This window comes from Myotis yumanensis, unplaced genomic scaffold, assembly GCF_028538775.1.
Source record: "Myotis yumanensis isolate MYYU_CA2020_CCGP unplaced genomic scaffold, mMyoYum1.0.hap1 SCAF_10, whole genome shotgun sequence".
NCBI lineage: Eukaryota > Metazoa > Chordata > Mammalia > Chiroptera > Vespertilionidae > Myotis > Myotis yumanensis.
Window position 1 is genome coordinate 43,298,370 of NW_027223761.1, and position 23,959 is coordinate 43,322,328.

General features: G+C 42.9%; 1 protein-coding gene across 1 annotated transcript in view; it reads right to left on the minus strand.

Moving 5' to 3' along the window:
• Nucleotides 1-3,769: 3,769 nt before the first annotated feature.
• FCHSD2 (FCH and double SH3 domains 2) overlaps nucleotides 3,770-23,959 on the minus strand; it is a 164,209-nt gene continuing 144,019 nt past the window's right edge. Inside the window, exons 14-20 of the mRNA XM_070425571.1 lie at nucleotides 17,128-17,259; nucleotides 10,328-10,411; nucleotides 10,030-10,207; nucleotides 9,465-9,685; nucleotides 8,139-8,268; nucleotides 7,693-7,775; nucleotides 3,770-5,852 (exon numbers count right to left, since the gene is read on the minus strand). Of these exons, the coding sequence (XP_070281672.1) occupies nucleotides 5,769-5,852; nucleotides 7,693-7,775; nucleotides 8,139-8,268; nucleotides 9,465-9,685; nucleotides 10,030-10,207; nucleotides 10,328-10,411; nucleotides 17,128-17,259 (912 nt within the window). The 3' untranslated portion in view covers nucleotides 3,770-5,768. The remainder of the gene's footprint in view (nucleotides 5,853-7,692; nucleotides 7,776-8,138; nucleotides 8,269-9,464; nucleotides 9,686-10,029; nucleotides 10,208-10,327; nucleotides 10,412-17,127; nucleotides 17,260-23,959) is intronic.

A 23,959-nucleotide genomic window follows, 5' to 3' on the forward strand; every position in this document is an offset into this window, starting at 1 on the left:
TGGAGGTGGGGGCAGAGCCCTGGTGCTGGACACTGACCCAGGCTCTCAGTAGTTGGTACCCAGCTTTTCAGTACTGAGCACCGTGCAGGTAGTGCTCAGACGTTCAGGCTGCTTCCCAGGGAGGGGGCAGGGCCTTGTGCAGGATAGGAACTCAGGCCTGTCCCTCTTTTCTGGAAACTGGACTCAGGTTCTGCAGAGGGGCTGGCCTGTTCTCCTGGGAGACCCCGGGCAAAGCAGTGTCTTCCAGGGCATGGAGTGTCCGATCTGAGTCCTCCTGCCCCATGACTCTGGGCCTCACCACAGGTGACCCTCACCCAACAGCTCCCTGGGCTGTTCTGCTGGTGTGAGTACTGCATCCTCTGCCTGCCCTGCCCTGCCCACTCTCAGACCTCATGAGCCTGAGACCCGAGAGGGAGGAACCCTAGTTTGGGGCTCCAACTGCCCCCTGGTCATCTTCCTGTCTTGGGAGACCCTTGGCTCCCGTCTCCCATTCCTGAGTCTCCCCCTGGGTGACAGGGGTGAGACATCTGTGTCACCAGAACATGGCCTGGAGCAGTCAGTTTGCTGACAGGACAAACAGCAGTTGGATAGATGTTCTCTGGAGGAATCCTGGCGGCCCCAGGCACGGACCCATCTGAGACTCAGGCCACGTCAGTGCAAGGCTGTTTCCTTTCTCTGGATGCACATCCACTAGTCAAAATTAGTATCAGCTTATCTGTACGTCATCTTATTTGATCCTCCTGGAGCTGAGGGCGTTTGTATTACCTTTTCATTCTCACTCTACGGGTGAGGAAAGCAGGCCCAAGTTCACAGCTCAGCGGGCGGCTCAGGGACTTGAATACAGGACTTTGGCCCATCTTCCTCGCCCCTAACAGGGGCACGTGGGTGATAAGAATGAAAAGGATGCTCAGGAGGTTAGCGCGCAGTGTGGCAGGGATGTAGGTTCCCTTCTGTTCCGTTTCAGGATCAGATTTCAGGAAAACATTCCGCAGAAGTACATTTGTTCTTTGGCCAGTGGGACCGGGAGAATGGTCCAGGAACAAGACGCTCTTTGGCAGTCTCAGGGCTCTTGGCAGGTCAAGCAGTAACAGAGCAAACACAGGGAGAAACATCCTGGTTGTGTCAAGTTGTAAGACTTTGGGACAAATGATAATTCTCCCCCTTAGCTAACATTTCTGTAACGTGGCTGTATTTTTGTCATGAAAAACAACTTCATAATGAGCAACATAAATGCAGAGTCCAAGCAGCCAGATTTTGTCAGAAGGCCACTCTGCGAGGGCTAGGCCGTCAACTGGCCCCACAGGCAAAGCTGCAGCTGGGCTCCTGGGGCAGCCGGTGAACAGTGGAGCCTGGGATGCGATCCCCACCTGGAAGCTGAGGGTTTGCTTTGCCTCAGGGGACAGTGCCGGGGCTTGTACTGTCCAATTGCTGGCCATCCGGGAAGTCTCTGTGTGAGTCTGTTCTCAAATACTGCAACCTTTTTGTGCGACATTCTCACTCTGCGTCAAGAAAGAAAACTTATCTAGAACACTGGGAGTTGGATAAGTCCTTGGAAATCACCCGTTTTCACTCCTTTTATAGCTGGGGATGTGGCAGCGTGGAGGGAAAGGTCACCCGCCGGATGGTGGCAGGTCTGAGGCCAAATCACGTCCTCTCACTAGCGTCTGTGTCTGGCTGGTGGACGTGGTGGAGGGTCAGAGAAGAAAGGGATCCAGGTGATGTGCTGTGAATCCAACTTGACTGCATTACAGTTAGTTAGTTCCTGTGATGAAGGAGGCCAAAATGTAGCTATGACATTAGGGTGGGGCAATTAGCTTAACTCTGTTCCTGAGTCACAGACTAATCCTCTGATGCCAACAGCAGTCTCAAAGGTGAGCAGCTTTTCATTAGCAGGTGAAGGCAGAAGATGGAAATGACATTTAATGTGCACTACCTTGTCTCATTTACGGTAAAGCATTCACACACACGCCTCCCCTTGGGCCTCATGGCAGCCCTGTGTTATCACGAGGCTGGAGGAGCAAGGACTCTGAAGGAGAGGACGCCGAATGTGGAAGAGGTTCACGAGGAATGTTTGTGACTACCGTGCTGCTCACTTTATGTGTCCTTCTTGGGTCCACAGTATTACTCTCAGATGTCCGATGAGTTCCCACAGGTCTCAAAGAGGAGCCAGAATTTCACTCAGACCTTCTGACTCCAAAGTCCATGTTGTCACCTCCAATGCTGTTGGTGGGCGTGTCAATGGATGCAATCCTTTTGGAGGCCAATTTGGCAAAGTCTAAAAAAATTAGGTCTGGCCGGTGGTTCAGTGGTTAGAGCGTCAGCCCACGAACTGAAGGGTCATTGGTTGAGGCAACCAATTGATGTGGCTCTCTCACATTGATGTTTCTCTCCTCTCACTCCCATTCTCTCTAAAATCAATGCTCTCTCTAAAAATCAATGGAAAAAATATCCTCCAGTGAGAATTAACAAAAACATCTGAAAAAATTAAAAAACACAATACCTTTTTGACTCTCAAATTACATATTTAGAAATTTCCCCAATGTTTTTACTGGAACAAATTTATAAAGAATTATGTACAAAGATGTTAATTTCAAACTTTTTTAAAAAAAATATATTTTATTGATTTTTTTACAGAGAGGAAGGGAGAGGGATAGAGAGTTAGAAACATTGATGAGAGAGAAACATCGATCAGCTGCCTCCTGCACACTCCCCACTGGGTATGTGCCCGCAACCAAGGTACATGCCCTTGACCGGAATCGAACCTGGGACCCTTCAGTCCACAGGCCAACGCTCTATCCACTGAGCCAAACCGGTTAGGGAAATTTCAAACTTTTTAATAGCAAATGGATGGATACAACCTAAACACTCATCACTATAGGAATGTTTAAATTATGACCAGACAGCCCTGGGCAGTGTGGCTTAGTTGGTTTGGGGTCATCCCATGCACCAGGAGGTTGCTGGTTCAATTCGTGGTCAAGGGCACATGCCTGGGTTGCAGGCTCAACACCCTGTAGGGGGCGTGCAGGAGGCAGCCGATCAATGTTGCACTCTCACATCCATGTTTCTCTCTAAAAAAATCCAACTACTCTTAAAGTTATGCTCAGATAATGGATTATAATGTAGCCTTCAAAAAGAATGAGGTAGACCTAAATGTATTATATAATCCCACATATGTAAAAAGGCAATGTGCATAGGGTTATGAGTTTTATGGCCAGAAAACATCTGGGAGAATACATATCACATGTGTGCAGCTCTGGGAAGAGGAGAGCTGTAGGCCTCTTCCCAAACATGCTGGGAGCCAGAGGGACTCAGCCTTTAACCAGGAATCCATCCACCCCTCGGGCGAGTAAAATCTCTGCTTGATTCATTACTCCTGAGGGTGGAGGCTGAGGAAAGGACAGAGGAGTTCAGAATTCCCACTTCCTAGAAGCCAGCAGTTACATCCTCTGAGGGGACTTTAGTGACTTTGTCCCTGTAGCTGCAGAATCAGCTCCATGCTCAGCTCCCCGTGCACACTGTCCTCCCCTCCCTCCCAGCACGTTACACAGTACTGTCATGTGTGTACCTGTCCCCCACCGCTGAAAAGGACCTTGAAAGCAAGGCCACAACTTATTTGTTACTATCTCTAGGCATCCAGAATGTTATACCTGGCAGGTGGTGGCATCAGGAACTGCTTGTGCCAGGGATGGGTTAACACATACCTCTCTGTAGCTGTCACATGGTTAAAGAAGGGCCTAGGAGTGTGTCTTTATAAGTAAACTTAGAAAACTTACTTCCACTTTTTTATTATTCAACATTTTATACATAATAAATACAAACTTTTTACAGCCACTTTACGTAAAGAAAGCACATCTGCACAGAGGCACTCCCTCTAAGCCGGGCCCTGTGCACTGTGATGCCGGGTTCTATGTCCTGGAGGGAGGAGTTCTTAAAAAGGAGGCTTATTTGTACAACATTGATTTTTTAAAATAAAATTAGCAGCTCTTCCAAAAAATATTTAAAATATAACAAAATTTCAAATAACCCTCTGAGAGTGTGGAAAACCCAGATTCAAGGACAATTTGGCTAAGTAGAGAGAGAATACAAGACTGGGTGGCAAGAGCTGCCTTATTCAAGCACTGTGGAGATTGTTAAAGTGCTCTGAAGATATTTAACATGTAGGCAAACTTTAAAATCTTAAAAAAACCCACCCTTTTAATTTATTTTTTTAAACTTAAGAATAAGTTTGATAACACAAAAAGACCTCAAATAGATCAACAGATTAAGAAATGCAAAAATAACAAAAAAACAAAAAAAAGAAACAAACCCCAAATCATGGAGAAAATTCATCAGTTGGTATTGTCACTGAAATGATCAAATGGCAGACTGAAAATTTCTTCAGCGGTGACCTTAAGAATTCCCATGGGGACATTTGGCGAGCATTTCAAGTTTCTAGAGTCTTAGGAGTTTTCAAAGCATAATACAACTTTTAAATTCTGCAAATTTGATTTCTTAAAAAAAAGAAAAAAAAAAGCAACTGGCAAATATCCCTTAGTCCCTCGGTGACGCCCCCCTACCTTCCATAGGAAGCGGAGAGCCAGCAGAGGGCTCTGGGACACCTGCGCTGGGGGCGTGCTGGCCCGGGGAGGAATCCCCCTGGCTCTCCTCGCGATGCGGAGAGCTTGTCTTTTCCTTGCCAATTTGCACTTGTGCAGGGTGTGCAATCCTTTAGTCCTCTTTTGTAGGAAGCTGGTTTCCTCCGTGAGCCACAGGTTCTTCCTCCCAAGGAAATGTCAGTGGGACCTGGGAAGCGGCATTTTCTGTCGGGGGTGACCGCTGGGCCGGGCCAGTCACAACCTGGCTGGCTGGGCCAGTCCATGACTTGGGAATAAAACGATGCCAGCGGCTCTCCAGTAGAGAAGCTCAACAAGGCAAGTGTGTGTCCCCAATTTACCTAGACATTCAGATTCTAAGGATACTGGTCAGAAGAGTATGTGCTGCAAAAAATTAAGATGAAAAAATACCCAAGTACAAAAAGAACATTAAATCGGCTCATTTCAGATCTGGAAGACCCATTTCTGCCTTGGCCGCAGCCTCCTTTCTACTACCCTATGTGATGGACAAGATCTGGCTGCTAGTTCAGCCCCTCCATATTCGCTCCACTAGTACTAAATGAATGGCATAAATATTAATACAAACGACACTGTTATTGTTTAAAACCCGTTAGTTGTGGTAGAGATGTGCATTAATGCAATTGGCGCTAGACGCGGGGCAGTCCACTGGTTTCTCAGTAGGGACCAACTGCGGGGAGGAGCCAGCCTCCCCGGAATCCCTCCTGCTTCCTTATGTAGCCAACGTGATCTGATTAAACTTAACCAGACGAGCAAAAGCCACTTGAAGATGAGAATCTTTGCCACATCCTGTGGCCACAGTAATATACTGTACGAGTGCACATGATCAGCGTCTCTGTGACTGTGCCTGCATGAGGCCTGGTCTTGAGTCTCATATAAAAATGGACACTGTTAGGCACGAGGGCTGTCCCTCTCTGTTTGGAGGGCCCGCGAGGATTTGTGCTATGGTAGGAGAGATGACATAGAAAATGACAACAAAAAAAGGCACAAAATATTCAACATGTGGGAGGAGTCCACCAGGCCATCCAGTCACATATCATCCTCCTGGTTTTTGCTCTGTTCAAGAGTCATCATCATGCAAAGGTGCCTAAAAAACAAGACTGGCCAAACTCCAAGCCTGACCTTGATTGTAGCAGTAACAGACGGGCAAACCCATCCTCACACCAGTGTGATTTCCACGTCCTCGATCTTCTCTGCTGGCCTTCGGTGGTTCTGCGTGGGCGGCGGGGGAGCTGCGCGGACCTGAGCAGCAAACAATTACACAAATTGCCCATCAGCCTCTGGATTCAGTGCCGGAATGAAGCATCCAAACCCCAACCAGTCATTTATCCAAGGACATGGGCCCCCAGGGGGTCTCGGAAATGTTCTGAACATGTTCTTTCAACCTAATTTTCACTCTTTCCCGCTGAGGGGAGTTATCCTGGATTTCATGTGAAACCCGAGAATCAGGGTCTTGCCTAGGCTGAAAGCCTCACGGGCACAAGAGTGACTGAGGCCCTAAAAGGCTCATCCACAGCACAGGCTGGAGCTGGAAGTGAGCGCTGTGCCTGGAGAACTGAAAACCTTGGCGCATGAGACTGAGGCCCTAAAAGGCTCATCCACAGCACAGGCTGGAGCTGGAAGTGAGCGCTGTGCCTGGAGAACTGAAAACCTTGGCGCATGACTTGGCACGAGAGTAGCAAGAGAGAAGACGGAAGAAGTAGGCTGGGGTTAAGTCATGAAATCTGAGCTTTACTCTGCAGGCAGAGAGGAGTCCGTGGTGGGTTTTAAACAGCATTATCAGAGTGTGGAAAGGTGAGTTTGGTAACAGTGTGGAGAAAAGAGTGGAGGAGGGCAAAGGTACGACATAGCCATCGGAATGAGAGCTGCTGTCAGCCTGACTGCGCCGCAGTGGGGAGCAGAGAAGTGGAAAGACTGACAGCTGTCTCCGAGGGAAACTCGGCACGACTTGGTGATGACGACTTGTGGGAGACCAGAGCACGTTTGGTACAGACACTCTGAGATGTCCACAGGTCTGAAGCCCAGGAAAGAGATCGGATTGGCAGGTATCAATCTGGGAGTTGTCAGTAAACAAACAGTTGTCAAAGCTGTGGCAGTAGATGACATTACACAAGGAGAGTGAGTTTAATGACTTCAAGAGGATTCACGGACAGAATCCTAAGAAGCATGAGTAGAGATCAATGAAAAGGAAGGGCCAGAGAGGCAGAAAGCGAAGCAGGGAAGGGTGGTGCAACACATCGGTCCCCTTCTCTCCAGTCTATATGTCCCGGCCCCTCCTGCTTGCAAGTATAGGCCTGGAAACTGGGTTCTCAATAAACGCTTGCTGGAAAAAAAGTGCTTCTGTTTCACAATTAGACCATGCTGATGCTCACAGACCTTGTTACAATTTAAATATACTTTCACAGCTATCACCTTGAATCTCACCATGGCTCAGAAAAAAGTGCCAATGTAGACTGGGCCTTCCAAGATGTGTTGATTTAAAAAATATATATTTTTATTGATTTCAGAGAGAAAGGGGAGGGAGAGATAGAAACATCATTGATGAGAGAGAATCAATGATCGTTTGCCTCCTGCACCCACCACACTGGGGATCGAGCCCGCAACCCAGGCATGTGCCCTGACTGGGAATCGAACTGCGACTTCCTGGTTCATAGGTCAACACTCAACCACTGAGCCATACCAGCCGGGCAATGTGTTGATTTTTTAAAAAAATATATTTTATTGATTTTTTACAGAGAGGAAGGGAGAAGGATAGAGAGGTCGACACATCAATGAGAGAGAAACATCGATCAGCTGTCTCCTGCACACCTCCTACTGGGGATGTGCCCGTAACCAAAGTACATGCCCTTGACTGGAATCAAACCTGGGACCTTTCAGTCCGCAGGCTGATGCTCTATCCACTGAGCCAAACCGGTTAGGGCCAATGTGCTGATTTTTATACTTTCTTTTTTCAAGACCTTTTTACCTTCCCAAACCCATCTTACCTTCATATGGGGGAATTAGTAACAAAACAGGGGCCATGGAGAAACACTAATTTCTAATGTCCAATTTGGAAGATAGCCCTCCCAGATAAGACACTTACAGGTCGCAGCTTGCCATATGAGGTCTCAGGAGTTTGCCTTGGTGGCTGTGAGAAGCCCGGCGATTCGGCATGGACGCTATTTTCTAAGGGAGGGAACCAAAGAAGCTCATTTTATTTGTGGTTTTTTTTTCTTATTGATTTCAGAGAGGAAGGGAGAGGGAAAGTGAGATAGAAACATCAATGATGAGAGAGAATCACTGATTGGCTGCCTCCTACATGCCCCCTACTGGGGATTGAGCCCCATAACTGGGCATGTGCCCTTGAATGGAATCAAACCCGGGACCCTTCGGTCCACAGGCCAACGCTCTATCCATTGAGCCAACCCGGTTAGGGCTACTTGTGGTTTTGAGCAATGAGAATGCTAATGCAGATCTGTTTGCCCTCCAGTGAACAAGTGAGTTTCTGAGTGAAAATCCATTTTGACCCGTGTCCAGGAGAACCCTTACCATTTGCTGAAGGAGAGCGGGGGAAGTACTGGGAGCTCCTCTTGTCTGGGCTGGGGTAGGGGCTGCTGGGAGGCTGGTCATACAGTGGTAGTGGCGGCAGGGAGCCGGGCGGCTTGGGGGATGGAGAGATCTGCCATGAAGGGAAGGGAGGTTACAAAGTGCTCACTCAGGAAGGACAGACTAGCTTCTCTGACTACTTCAGACAAGTTACTTTTCTCTGGAGCTGAGTTATGACTGTTGACTTTTTTGGTCAGATTCATTAGAAGCACAAGAGCCTGGATTAAACACCCTAAACCCTAATTTTGTGTTGCTTAAATCTTTTTCCTCTCATATATCGCATTATACCATTGATTAGTTCATTTTAAAACAGTTATCAAGTCAAATCATTCTCTAGAGTTCCATTAAAAACATTACCAAATCAGTCAAGTCAGTAAATTCGATGAAGGACAAAAAAGGGGACAAGTTGTATTTTTCTGTATGTGTGAAAAATAAAATAACTGGCAGAGTTTCTGACTTCCCCAGGTCTCGTAGATGTCAGGCTAAGGCAGTGGTTGGCAAACTGTGGCTTGCGAGCCACATGCGGCTCTTTGGCCCCTTGAGTGTGGCTCTTTCACAAAATACCACGTACGGGCGCACACGTACAGTGCGATTGAAACTTCGTGGCCTATGTGCAGAAGTCAGTATTTTGTGGAAGAGCCACACTCAAGGGGCCAAAGAGCCGCATGTGGCTCGTGAGCTGCAGTTTGCCGACCACGGGGCTAAGGGGTCATATCATACACACAGGACATGTTCCTTATGGCCCTGGCCCTGCCGGGCCTGCCATGATAGATCCCAATCAGGGGTTTCCTGCAAAGGCAGGTTCTGCTATAATGAGCTAAGCTCAGGGCCACGAATATAATGGGGCTCTGGCAGGCTCATCAATTCTCTGAAATGGACTGGCACAACCTGGCCTGGCAGGAGGCTGACAGTGAGGGAGAGAAAAAGCAAGCTAATATTTTTACTACATAAACTAACCACAGAGAGAATACATTCCCTCTCTGGTTTGTTTCCGTTTCTCCTCATACAATGTCACATACAATTTAGCATTTTGGTTAATGGATTCGGAGAATAGAATGTGGGAGAGGAGGGGTGTGACACAGCCTTTACAGAAGAGCCTGACCCGTAAGTCCTACTTTCCCAAATTTGGTTTTGCAGAAACCTGACAACTGAGGCCTGGAGTGGTGAGGGTGAGGCTGAGACCGCAGCCCACTTCTGCGTGGGTCCACAGACCCCACGGGAGTCATTTTCTTTAAATATCTTAACTCAGCTTTCTCTCTTCTCACGTACCCGAATCTCTCTCATCCCTGGAGCGTCACCATTTTCTGAGGCTGGAAGTTCTTCCACGAGCACCGACGGGAAAACTCCAATCCGCCCACTGAATTCTCCCTCCCAGAAGCCATCGTCATCTTGGTTTTCTTTATTCAAGATTCGGATGATTGCTCCCTCAGGAAAAGATAATTCGTCCTCCGTCTGACCCTCGTAGTCATAAAGTGCTTTCACGAAACAGACTAGGTGGCAAGAGAGAGAGAAATGCAGTGAGAACGACGACAGCCAGGCTACTCGCGACCTCCCCTATGCTCATGTGAGGTCTAAGAGAGCACTGCGCAGAGTAGGAGTTCAGCTGTAATTTTTACCCACTGAAGATCAACCTTAGGGGTCTACAATAAAGAATAAAAGAGGCCAAGTAAAACATGTGTAAAACACATAAAAGTAAAACAATAAAAGTAATCAAGGAAAACATGTTATAGAATAGGAATGGAGTTGTGCTTTTTAATCTGCTGAAGGTTGACTCTGGGGAAATACAGTTTAGGCCAAATGAGACAGACAAAGAGTGCCTTATTTCAGTCTTTACCACTGGCGTCTCCGTTGAGGCTGCCTGACACGAGCTCGGCCTCCGTGGAGTTGCTGGAGGTGTGTGACCGACTGTCCAAGGCAGCCAGGGACTGCAGCATGCTCAGGAGGCTGTTGGAGGTGGGGAACTGGAGGTACTTTTCTGGCACATACCCCACTTGACCAACTTTGTTTCGAGCCTGAGTAAAAGACATGTGACAAAACAGGTTTGCACGCACAATCTGGACAGAGCGTAACAAGAACCGAAACACACTCCTAAAAATGTCACAAGAAGGGGCGATATGAGCAAAGGAATATACCTTTACCCAGTCTTCCATATCTCCATCTTCAATCACTTCTAACACCTCATGCTCCTCAATGGTCAACTCATCTGGTTGAGAAGCCTGCAATGTAGGATGGTCATGGACAAAATAAAAAAGGTTAGATAAAGAGAAGATGTGTGCTGATCATAACAAAAACTGGGGGTCAAAACACTGAAATGATTTTGAAAACATATCAAACACAAAAATTTAAGTGTAAAACTATCACAATGAGGTGAAGTTTTACCTAAAAACAAACAAAACAAAACTAAACAGAATAAAGCCATAACCAAAACTGGAGAAAGGGAGTCCTGCAGAGGCAAGAGGCTCAATGAACACTGCGGTCTCGGGAAGCAGGGGAGCAGGGTTCCAGCTCCGGCTTCTGCATCTACGGTGAGTTATTCAACTTCTTGATGCCTCCATTTCTTCAATGACAATCCTGCCATTCTCAGGAGGCTCGGGGAGTCAATGTGGGATGAAGAAGCACAGAGCCACGATGGCTTGGGACGCACAGGCCAAGGAGAAAGCACTGCATTAGAAAGCAGAGGGCTACATGGAGGTGCATGCTGGGAAATGTGAGGAGCTATGTACATGGATTGGATGACAGCTTGAGCAGCACCTAGAATTCATCTGGAATCACTGGCGAACTGTGGCCAAGAAAAGAAAGTTGCAGTAAAGGAAGTGATTGAGATCTGTCAAAATTTGGATTTATGATCCTCCAACTTAACTGTGGAGACTGGGCTGATCCACGCAGGTGCGTCTGCACGAGCTGACTGTGCGGCTTTGTTATCCTGACAGCAGGAGTTCATGGGCACCAGACACCCAGAATCTGCCCTTGAGGCTGTAGAACCCGAGGACAAACCTCAGGGGCTCTGCAGAAGGGCTGGAGAGAGACTATGTGGCTTTGTTCCCTAAAGAGACTTGTCTGTCACCTGTTCACTGGGAGGGGGCTGCTGGCCTTTTCGGACTCTCTAGTGAACAATCTTAAAAGCTTCCCTCAGGTCCCAAGATTAGTTAAAACTATTACCTGAGACCATAGTCTCAAAGTGTGAAAAATCTCCAAATTTCACAAGCAAAAACAAGGCAAGAAAATGGGTCACTTCCCTAAGATTCATTTTCTATTTCATGTACATGAAAACATTTCATCAAACCCAGATTCTGGACATTGCTTGAGATGGAAAAATAGTATTGAAAATAGCTGACCAATCACATAATCACATAAGTATTTACTCCAGGACCAGAATGTTAAGTAAATTACCTCTAATCTCAAAATATGAGGGGAAAAAGTTCATTTTTTAAAAATCCTCACCTGAAGACATGCTTAGAGAGAGGAAGGGAGAGGGAGGGAGGGGGGAGAGAGAAGAAGAGAGAGGGGGAGAGGGAGAGAGAGAGAGAGAGAGAGAGAGAGAGAGAGATATTGATTGCCTTCTATATGTGCCCTGACCTGGAATCAAACCGGCAACCTTTTGGTGCACAGGACGACTGAGCCACTCTAGCCAGGCCTCACTGGTTCTTAATAGCTTTTCCAAAGGAATTTCTTTGCTCCTCTGAAACCACATTATACCGTTGAATATACCAGCAAAAGGCACCTATATAACAAAGATATTTTTCCCAATTCCATGGCAAGATTTTAAAAGTACCAACATGCTCCGGCCAGTGGTGCTAAGTGGTTAGAGTGTCAACCCATACACTGAAGGGTCACAGGTTGGATTTCTGGTTAAGGATGTGTACCTGGGTTGCAGGTTCTATCCCCGCCCAAGTTGGTGCACGTGCGGGAGGCAACCAATCCATGCTTCTCTCTCCACTCCCCTTCCCCCTCTAAAAAAAAATAGAAAAAATATCCTTGGGCGAGGATTAAAAATAACAATAACAACAAGTACCAAGAGCCAATCATGAGAACACCTTTAAATATATTGTTGTCACCCTGGCTGGGTAGCTCAGTTGGTTAGAGCGTCGTCCAAGATGCCAAAGTTGAGAGTATGAGCCTCAGTCAGGGCACATACAAGAATCAACCAATGGCCCTGGCTGGTGTGGCTCAGTTGGTTGGAGCGTTGTCCCATGCACCAGGAGGTCTATTCCCGGTCAGGGCATATACCTAGGTTGTGGGTTTGGCTGGGGCTTGAGGCACGTACAGGAGGCCTGATTGATGTGTCTCTTCCACATCAATGTTTCTCTCTCTCTCTCTCTCTCTCTCTCAAAAAAAAAACCCAATAATAATAATTTAAAAAAGACTTTAAATATATTGGTGTCCTTGTAAAAAAGTCATGGAGGTCCATGCAAGTTGTCCAACATTGTTATATAAGCAGAGACTTTCTTGCTCATACCACCTCCAAGAAGTGACCAATTCTTCTATTGGACAAGGTCAAGTCCTCTGCATGGCACTAAGGACTCTAGAGAGTCTGGTCCCCAAGGGCTCTCGATGTTCCGGCCCTAGCACACTGGTCCCTATTCTCTGGACACACCATGTTCCCTTGCCTCTATGCTTTTACCAGGCTGCTCCTTATTTCCAGCAGTCACTGCTCCCTCTTTCCCACCCAGTGAATGGGTTCAGATTACTATGAGTTCAAGTCTAACTTCAGTTTGTAATTTTCAATTATCTTCATAACTTAGGCAAGTGACCGTAAGACCTCTCTGAGCCTCAGTTCTCTTTTTATTCTTATTAGAATGTAAGCTCCATGAGAGTGAAGATTTTTGTCTGTGTTGATCAATGCTAGATCCCTGAACCTAGTTTTTTAGGTACATGGAAGGTGCTCAAGTCATATTTGTTGAATTAATGGGTTGGGAAGGGATTTGAAAAAAAATATTTATGGTGCCAGACACACAGTACTTCATAAATGGTAGCCACTATTATTACTCATAATTTGAGGCCCAGCTCATGTTTTCCCAGACTACCCACAAGGAGCTGGTTGCTTCTTCCTCCTGCTCCCGTAAGGCTTTGCACATCCCTCTAACACTGCCGACCATGGCATCAGTTAGTTGTTCGCCCTTGTGGGCTTCCTACTAGAATGACTTACTTAAAGCAGGGAAGGTAATCTCCTCAAGCCAACTAAAGACGGCAAACTGGTCGGTAAATAGTTATCAGTAAAGACATGGTCTCACACTGCCACCTAAAGTCCTAATATACAGTGACAGCCAGAACTCCAGAAGCAGCCACGCCCTCAATTACCCCCACTCTCTCTCTAAATTTTCTGTTTTCTTTTAAAACAATATGTTTTTCTGAAGACAAAAGAAATGTATGTCATTGTAAAAAAGCTGAAAATATGCATAATTGAGATGTTAAGGTACATACAATTTGGTATCTTACTTCTTTTGACATAGCATTTCTTCTTACACAAAAAACTCACTATTGTAATTTTCAAAATATTGTTATTGTTACATTATATCAAGTAGTTAATATATTGAACTATTCCCTTATTGGATTGCCAACTTTGAACTATTATAAAGTAGACGCTTTATAAAATGATGAAAGAACATTTTGTATCCAAAACATATTTCTATATTGTGGGTCATTTCCTTAGGATTTATGCTAGTAGGGTCAAAAGTTATGAGCATTTTTTTTTCATTTTAAGTTTTTAATGAAAGTTGTATATAATTTTACTTTATTCCTGCATCTTCTCAATGGTTTCTTCCTTGTATTTTCCCTTTTCCTTTCCTACTTGGTGAGATTTGGCTTTACGTTCAAGGACCTTTTTGCAGTCTTTGTCCAGCTTTAGTCTAGTGATAACCACCTTGCTGGGTGAATGCCCACATGAACAGCTGTCCCATTAGTTTTCTACTGTTGCACTCATTCAATGTAGATGACAAATTTCTTCCTGTAAACCTGGACTACTTTGCCAATTTGCTGCCCTTTGTAATGTCCTCGAACAACCTGAACATCCTTTCGGATGGGCATGGATCGAACATTTATACTTCTCTCTCAGCTCTTTGGAAAGAGGAAAAGACATAATCTTCCTTCGAATGTGGGAAGGTGCATTGAAATGCCTTTTATGGTTCCTTCTCCGGTCAGAAGTCACAAAGGGATTGAACTTCATTTTGACCGCTGGCGCTCCTACGAAGGCCGCAAGAGGGAAGAGACCCACACGCCGTTTCCTGTTCTCTATGAGCATTTTTAAGGCTTTGAATCTGGTTCTTAAATACAGCTTTTCTTTATTTTCACAAGATTAATCGAGGCCTTTTTGCTATTCTGGACTATAGGAATCACTATCAGGCTTATACTTAATCTCCATCCTAATCTGTCCTCTATAGTTATCTATATCAGGATCAGGGTTACCTTAAAAGCCCAGTCTGATTTTAGGACATCCAATGGTTCCTCCCAGGCAGGATAGAAGGCAAACTTCAGTCTGGTCTACAAGGCCCTTTGCTCTCTGAGGGCAAACATCCTTACTTCCAGCTGCTCTGTTCCCCACACTTGCTGCTCATGCACCACTGAATTTCCCAGACACCCATAGGCTCACCACACCGTGTCTGTATCTACTGTTCTCTTTGCTTAGAAGGCTCCTTCCCTTCCCTTCCTTCTCACTGTATCTAGAAAGATCTAAGAATTCATGATCTAACTTAAATGCCACCTTGTCTGTAAAATTTCTCCCAACCATCACAGGGAGAATTAGCAGTTTCACCTCTACTATGTTTTCAGACATATTCTATTTTTTTCAATTTAATATTTATTCTTCCCAGACTATCCATTTCTGGGGGACATGGATTATGCCACATTCATTCTTGCATCTGCAAAAGTTATCACAAAATGGGCACTCAATAAATGCTTAATGATTTTTATAGTCTGTTTACCATAGGGACATACCTGGGATATGCCAACAGAGGGGATGTTGGATGAATGTGAGATGTTTGTAATCACTCAGACACCTAGGACCCTTCTCCACTTAAGGATCTCAAATTTTAATTCTGAAACTTCAAAGTAAATACAATACTGAGAGGTGAGATGGGAAACATTCCCAAAGCTGGTTTTATAATCTCTATAACAACTCTCCAAGTATCTCAGAAGATGATTTCAAATTTTCAAAGATTATCTAAACAGTTTACATAAGAAAAAAAACCAACACTCCAACTCTTTCAGAAAATAGGAAGTGTTTTTAATTTAAATATATAGTGAAAGGTTGTTAAACTAAAAAGTCTGGAAATCACTGATATCGAGGATTTTAAGTAAATAGTGCCAGCTTTTGGCTTATCCAGGGATGGGGATAGTGGGAGTGAGACTCTCCCGTATATGATTGCTGAAGATTCTCTCCAGACACTTCCTCTGTTGTTGTCCCCTAAGCAATGGGTTTCCATCAGCATGAGAGCCAGAGGAGGGTTCATTTGTTCATGCCTTTCTTACATCATTTATTTATTCCACAATTATTTACTGCGTACCTACTATGTGCCAGGCACAGTCCTACATGCTGAAGACACATAGACAAGGTATACAGACACAGACAAGTTTCTGCCTCCATGAACTTTTAGTGGGGAAACAGACAAAGACGTTTAAAAACAAATAAGTTTAAGTATAGCTGATGACAAGTGCTATATAGTAGATAAAAGAGGGCAAAGGGCAAGGGGATAGAGAGGAGTGACTGAGCAGTCAGTTATGTATTTACGTGGTCAGGGGAGACCCGAGGAGGCACTATTTGAACGGAGCCTCAGTGAATAGCAGAGGGCAGCTAAACAAGATTTGGGAAAAGAGTTCTAGGTAGAGGAACAGCAAGTGCAAAGTTATCAAGACAGGAAGAAGTCCGGTGCCTTTGAAGACTGAAAGGCAGCCAGAGTTGCCAACGTACAGTGAGTGAGGGGTTAGGAGGGGGAAGGGTCTGGCGTGAAGCTAGGGCAACCGGCAGGGGCCAGACCGATCTGGACACTGCAGACCCTAGTGAAGAGCTTGTTTTTCTAAATGTGATGGGAAGCTTCAAAGGGTTTCAGGCAGGGGAACAAAATAATCTCCTTTATGTGTTAAAGATAATTCTGGCTGCAGAGTGGAAAATGGACTGTTGGGAGGCAAGTATGAAAAAGGGATCCCAATTACGAGTGTTTTTTTTTTTTTTTTTTTCCATTTACTGTAATCAAAGCAATGGCCTAGGGCAGGCCAAGATGGTGAAAAGGAAATGGATTCAGGATACATTTTGAAAGTGGACTCAATAGGACTGACTGATGGACTGGATGGGGGAGTGAGGGAAAGAGAAAACGAGGGGAACTGAGTTAAAACTTAATATGCAAGCAGGGCAGGGGTGAGTGAGATTGAGAACTATTACACTAAACCAAGTTTGGATATTCTGGCATCTATTTATCCAGGTCCTTGCTTAGTACGGAAACAAGAGTTGGTTATATCAAGACTAGGAAAGATAAAGATGAACCACCTGCTTTGTAAAAATTTTTTATTTTAATATCAATTTGAGAATCACCTTAATAGAGGGTCTTGTGTTAAGCAGGCAACTGATAACAAGAGTAAGAGTTCTATGAATGGAAAGTTTATCAGATGCCAGGCCCTGTGCCAAGTGCTTTGCTATAAAAGTGTTATTTAATTTCAACTAGCCTTATAGTATTATCCCCATACTACAGATAAGAAAACTGAGGCTCACAGAGACGAAGGGACTAGTGTGGTCATATAGCTCCTTAAGAGGCTGAGACAGGATTTTAACCCAGGCAAATGACATCAGAGCCTAGACTCTGCACCATTATGTTATGTTGCCTCTAATATTAACTGAACACCAATTTTATGTTAAGCACAGTATAAGAGGCTAGGTAGATACAGTTCTATGTATCTTCAGAGCCGTTACAATTTAACATGAACAATGTGTTAGAGAAATACAAACCTTGTACGAATAAACAACTTTGCAGGTGAGTGGATAATTTCTTAAGGTGCCAGAAGGACTGGAACTGCTGTCATCAAAAACATCCATGTTTTCTTCAAACTCTTCTTCTTCTCTTTCAGTATCTGCATTAAGCTAGGAAAAATTAGAAGCCATTGGCTACCTTAAATATTTCAAGAAAGTGGTTGAAAGCAAGAGAACACTTAAAACCTGATTATTTCAAAATATTAACTTATTCAACTGCATAGAGAAATAAGTATCTATTCTCACTCACATTTTTCATGTTATGAAAGGACACAGGTTTTTTTTTTTAAACCAAGAGTAAATGTCTTTCAAACTTTTATCAGTATCCTTTCACTTTTCACTGTTAAATACCAATTAATAAAGACCTCTTACCATTTTAAACTGATCATATTGGGGAACATTAAAAAGATTTCTAAATGCTACCAAGGATGTGGAGAAACAGGCTTTCATCTATGGCTGATAAAAATGTAACTTGATATATATATATATATATATATATATATATATATATATATATATATATAAAAAATATATTTTATTGATTTCTTACAGAGAGGAAGGGAGAGGGATAGAGAGTTAGAAACATCGATGAGAGAGAAACATCGATCAGCTGCCTCCTGTACATCTCCCACCGGGGATGTGTCCGCAACCCAGGCACATGCCCCCGACCGGAATCGAACCCGGGACCCTTCAGTCCGCAGGCCGACGCTCTATCCACTGAGCCAAACCGGTTTTGGCATATATATATATATATATTTAAAATAACCTACCTACTGAAATAAAAATTAAACATACCACTTGATCTAGCAATTTTACTTCTGTAAATCCATTATGGAGAAATAAAAGCATCAGGATGTGGGACTATATAATCTAGGATGTTTACTGCAACAGTGCCTGTAGTGGCAAAAGCCTGAACACAATCTATATGGTCACCAATAGAGGAATGTCTGAATAAACTGTGAGGTGTCTATATTATAGATCAATAACACCAATTGAAAATGAGTTAGGGAATAGAAAGACCAGAAATAAACCCTCCCATATATGATTTAATGATTTTCTACAAGGGTCCCAACACTATTCAATGGGGAAAGGACAGTCTTTTCAACAAATGGTACTGGGAAAATGAGATATCTACATGTAAAAGAGTGAAGTTAGACCCTTAACTTATAAAAATTAACTCAAATTGACCAAAGACCTAAATGTAAGAGCTAAAACTATAGAATTCCTAGGAAAAAAAAAAAACAGGGGAAAAGCTTCATGACAATGGATTTGGCAATGATTGCATGGATTTGACACCAAAAGCACAAGTAATAAAAGAAAAAAAAAGATAGATTGGACTTGATAAATAAAAAACTTTTATGCATCAGAGGACAAGAGTAAAAAGGCAACCTACAGAATGGGAGAAAATATTTGCAAATCATATATCCAATAAGAGATTAATATCCAGAATAGTATATAAAGAATGCCTAAAACACAACAGTAAACAACCCAATTCAAAATGGATAAAGGACCTAAAAAAACATTTCTCCAAAGAAGATATCCAAATGGGCAATAAGCACATGAAAAGATGTTCAACTTCACTAACCATTGGGGAAATGCAAATAAAAAACGTTGTAACAAGGTATCACTTCGCACCCATTAGGATGGCCATTATAAAAAGACAGGAAATTAGTGGAGATAAGTGGAAAAATTGGAGCACTTGTGTACTGCTGTTAGGAATGTAAAATGGTGCAGCTGCTGTGAAAAAATGGTATGGTAGTCCCACAAAAAATATAACATAGAATTACCATATAATCCAGCAATTTCACTTCTAGGTATATACCCAAAGAATTTGAAAGCAGGGACTTGAATAGATATTTGTATGCCAATGTTAACAGCAGCATTATTCACAGTAGTCAAAAAGGTGGAAGCAACCCAAGATGAATGGACGAACAAAATGTTGTATATACATACAATGGAATATTACTCAGCCTTAAAAAGGAAGGGAATTATGACACATGCTACAATATGGGTGAACCTTGAGGACATTAATATTAAGTTAAATAAGCCAGTCAGAAAAAGATAAAAAAGTACAATTCTATTCATATGAAGTACTTAGAATAGTCAAATTCACAGAGACATAAACTAGAATGTTGGTTGCCAGAAATTGGGGTTTGGGGGGTGAGGAGTTTTACTTTTGCAAGATGAAAAGAGTTATGGAGATGGATGATGGTTATGTCTGCACAACAACGGTACTGTGCTTAATGCAACTAAACTGTACACTTAAAAATGGTGTAAATGGTCAATTTTATGTTATGTGTATTTTACCACAAAAGGGGCATTTTTCCTTTTGAAATACAGCACGAGGGAAACAATTTTTAACAAAGTTTAAATGTGTATTAGTCACCACAGCTAAAAGGCACATATTAATTAAAATGGTACAAAATATAAAAAATGTATTTACCTAGAGTGCTGTCCATGATATTAAAGTACAAATAATATTTATATAATCATAACTATCTGACAGGGGAAGGTAGAGTAAAACGAGTAATGACTGGAGAACAGAAGAGGTGACTGACTGTTTTTTATATACCCCTGTACTATCTGAACTATTAGAACAAGCATGTTTTACTCTTTAAACTAAAAATCCAATAAAGATGAAACAAAACCAGGCTTAAAGGTTTCTTTGTTTGTAGCTACATATAAGCACTTATTTGGCTACATTTCCCCGTTTAAACATTCAAAGGCACCAATGTTTGTACAATAAGGATACCACATTATTAATGAACAGTCAGAACTGGACCTCACAGTAGAACAATTAATTAAAATATCAAATACCGACTATACATTGAACACTATGCTAGGCTCTTAGATATGAAATGGAGGGCACCATCATGCTTTGCAGGAGCTCACAATCTAAGTGGAAAACTACCGCAACTAAATGCTAAGTGCGTAGGGAAGTATGAATATGGAAGAGGTCACTGGAGAAGGTCAGAGATTTCCTGGATTTAATGAGTCAAAAAGTAGAGGCTGCCTTTATTGTTAAGTTCTACTTTTTAATAAATTAAAATGACTTCTCTTGAAGAATTATCACTAACATTTTAAAACGGACTCTCCTCTTAACTGCATTTCTCTAACAAAATTCTACAGATTTTTTTTTGTATGTGTGGTTTCAGAAGATTAAATCGTGCATATTTTCTGTCACATTTATTGGGTTTCATTTCAAAATCCCTCATTTATAACTACAATTGAAAATCTCCACAACTGAGCGAGGTAATTGTATACCTCATCTTACAAATAATTCATCTATGGTCAGTCAGGTCAATGACAAAAAGTAGGCTCAAATCTTGACCTTTCAAATCACCTCAGGCTTATGATTCTACTATTTCCCAACAAGGCATTGTGTCATAAAAGACGAGGATCATATGCTGGAAATTGCTTTCATATTCTAGTAAAATAACTGTTGACATTACAAAACGAAACAAAACAAAAAACACCCATACATCTTTAAAAACTAAAATTAAAGCCAATGTGGGTAGAACAAGTTTCCAAAAATATATAAGGAATGTTAATATGTATTGTGCTTTGGCACTGGGAGTCAATCCAAAGCATTTTATCTTGGCAACGCTGTTTGATACTAAACATTCCGTCCTTCCCCTTTATGTTCTGGGTTCATTTTTTGATTCTCATGAAAGGGAACGAAAGGTTGTAGCGACAGCAGTAGGGGTCACTGCCATGTGCTTTTTGCATGGCTCTGTTTCATAACTGCTCTCTTACCCTTTCCCCTTCCTGCCACCTGACAGAACTTCAATCACTATTCTTTCTAGCTGTACTAATATTTTCCCTTTCTTTGATGTTGTAAAATGCTTACTCTTACTGAAAGGGCAGATAACCTTTTTGAGTTGGTTTCAGTAGCCATCTTCGTGTACTTGGCAAAATAAGCTCTGAAAGGGCTTTAAGGTCCGATAATCAACCGGAAAGCAATGGGTCCTCTAGGTTCAACACATATGGGCTTGAATGCTGACTATGCCATTTACTTGTGTGACTTTGGGAAAATTTATTTAACTTCTCAATGTAATCTCTATAATGGAGACAATACTTCTTCATATGAAAAGGTGTTCAACATTAATAATGAAATGCACATTAAAACTATAATGATACACTACTGAATACCTATTAGAATGTCTAAAGTTAAAAAGACTGACCATACCAAGTGTTGGCAAGGCTGTGGAACCACTGGAAACACCAGCATCCTATTGCTGGGAATGTAAAATGGTACAACCACTCTGGAAAATAGTTTGGCAGTTTCTTAAAATGTTAAATATATGCCCACTATATGTTATCATCATAATTAGCTAGTTAATAATAGGAAGAGAGCAAAGGGGAGGCCAGACATTACAAGCATGGCCATCTGGGCAGCTTTACCAGGAAGCTACAACTTCACGCTCCCCAGGGAACCACCTGTCCATACCCTGTAGATCTCTGAGGAAAGGGCTGAACAAAGAGGGAGATGGGTACATGCACAGTGAGGTTGGCGTGATGTAGGGAAGATGCTTGCCTGTCAGTCTAGCCCGGGGAACAATGGATTGGGTAGATGGTGGACCCCATCAGACATGCATGAAATGTTGGAAAGTTAAAATCCTCCAAGTGTTCCCTCTCTCTTATTCACCTCCCAGTCGTTCTTGCCCTCTCTTGCTCTGTGACCTGCACTTGCCTATTCTCTCTCCAAAGCCATGTGGCCTTAAGCAGCCACACATGCAGGCCTCACATACAATGGACTAGAGCTGGGAACACAAACTAAGCTAGCCAGATGCTGGACTTTAATATGGAGCAGAAACTATGGGCAATACCCTTAATTCTGGCCCTGCTGAAAACAAGATTGGACTCCTTCCATGAGGAGACAGACAGAAATGGGGCCTTGGAGGGAACCCCCTTAATTTTACCTAATCGACAAAGCTTTCCACAAAACCCCATCCTCCCGTGGGGGCCTCAGGAAATTCTTTTCCTCGGGGCACCCCAAGAACTCCACTTCCACTGATGATATAACCCACTCAAAACATATGTTCAAAGCAATTTTTCTTGTAATAGCCCCATAACCCAAATGTCCATCATCAGGTGAATGGATAAACAAACTGTGGTATATTCATACAATGGAACACTACCCAGCAATGAAAAGATGGAACTACGGATACCTGCATCAGCATGGGATGATCCTCAAAATAATCATGCTGAGTGAAAGAAGCCAAACATCCCCACCCCCCAACAAAGTGTACACATTGTATTACTGTTTATATAAAATTCTAGGAAATTCAAACTAATCTATAGGGGCAGGAAGAAGATCAGTGGGTTGATTGAGGTGCTGGAAGGAGCTCGAGCTCGAGGAAACCAAGTTCTCACTGGTGCATTCGTATGTCACAATGTACCTAACTGTATGCTTTAGATATTTACAATCTGTTTATGTCAATTATACCTCAGCAAAGCTGTTAAAAATATCAGTAAAGCTTGGGCATTTTAATGACAACTGGCCACATAGTACTTGAAAATGCTAGAAGACCACTAGCTATATTGAAAATAGGATGTTCGATGATGATTCAACAAATGCTTTAAAAAAAGAAAAACAGGAATGCACAGCAATTAAAACGATTCATGACAACAGGTAGAGGGATAAAGGGTTAGCCACAGGGTCAGAAAGTACGGAAAGAGCAGGGCTTCAGAGACAGACACATCTGGGTTCAAATTCCTGCTCTCTCCACTTCCTAGCTGTGTGCTCCTGGGTGAGATGTTTAACTCTTCTAAGTCCACCTCCTCGTTGGCAAACACATTCAGAATTGTTGTGATCAGTAACTGAAATAATGTAGGAACGTGCCTGGCATAGTACCTGTTACAGAACAGATACTTTAATGATATGCGGTAAGCTCCCTACTTTCAGCAGTATTTTAAGCTGAGTTGGTGCACTTGGGTGGAGTAAACTACTTATCTTCAGGTTCAGACGAATATTTTCGAACAGGCACTACATGTAAGGATCTGTCAGGCGCTCACAGCTAGGCAGAAAATCAGAGGACACAATACAGCTGGAGACACTTGTCTTAGAAGTGAAAGTCTCCACATCTTTTCAATGTCCACTGTTTGGTCTTAACTGTCATGAGACTGGTTCGCTCAATCTGTGGATGCTCAGCTTGCGAATTCCCAGCAGCTAGCAAAGGGTTTCACAAGCATTGCAGGCTCAATGCATACTTACTGAATTAAACAAAACTGATCCCAACTGGAAATTTGAAATGTCAGTTTCACTAAGAAACGTGGGCTGTTCAAGTATGGAGTTTAATTTAGTCCAATAAAAAGACCACTGCCCATTTGGAAATAATGTAAACAAAAGTGACAGAAGATTTCTTCAGGTGTATTTTACAATTTTCTACAGTCTACACTTACCACATTACAAAAACCCATCATTTATTTTCTTTGGGGTTAGCTCAAGTCAACAGATTTTCATATTTCAAAAACAAAGCCCATTGAACTGCAAGGACTATTAGGCATTATTGAGGCAGATGGGAACCAAACTATCATACTGAAGATTAAAAATATTTCATCTCTTTGCCTCTCAGAAACATTATTCAGCATAGTCTACAGAATGAGTGGAGTCAGAATGTATGTCTATGCAACTGTGCAAAATGCTTGTATTCTTAGAGAGGCTGCACAACCAAGTAGATGTCAGGATGCCTTTGTACAGTAGCTGGGAGAAGTGGCTGAAGACAAGAAAGTCACATAAACAGTGTTAGCTATAGTTTGAGAATCTAAAGAAAAAAATAATAAAAAGAACAACCACAACAAAACCCCC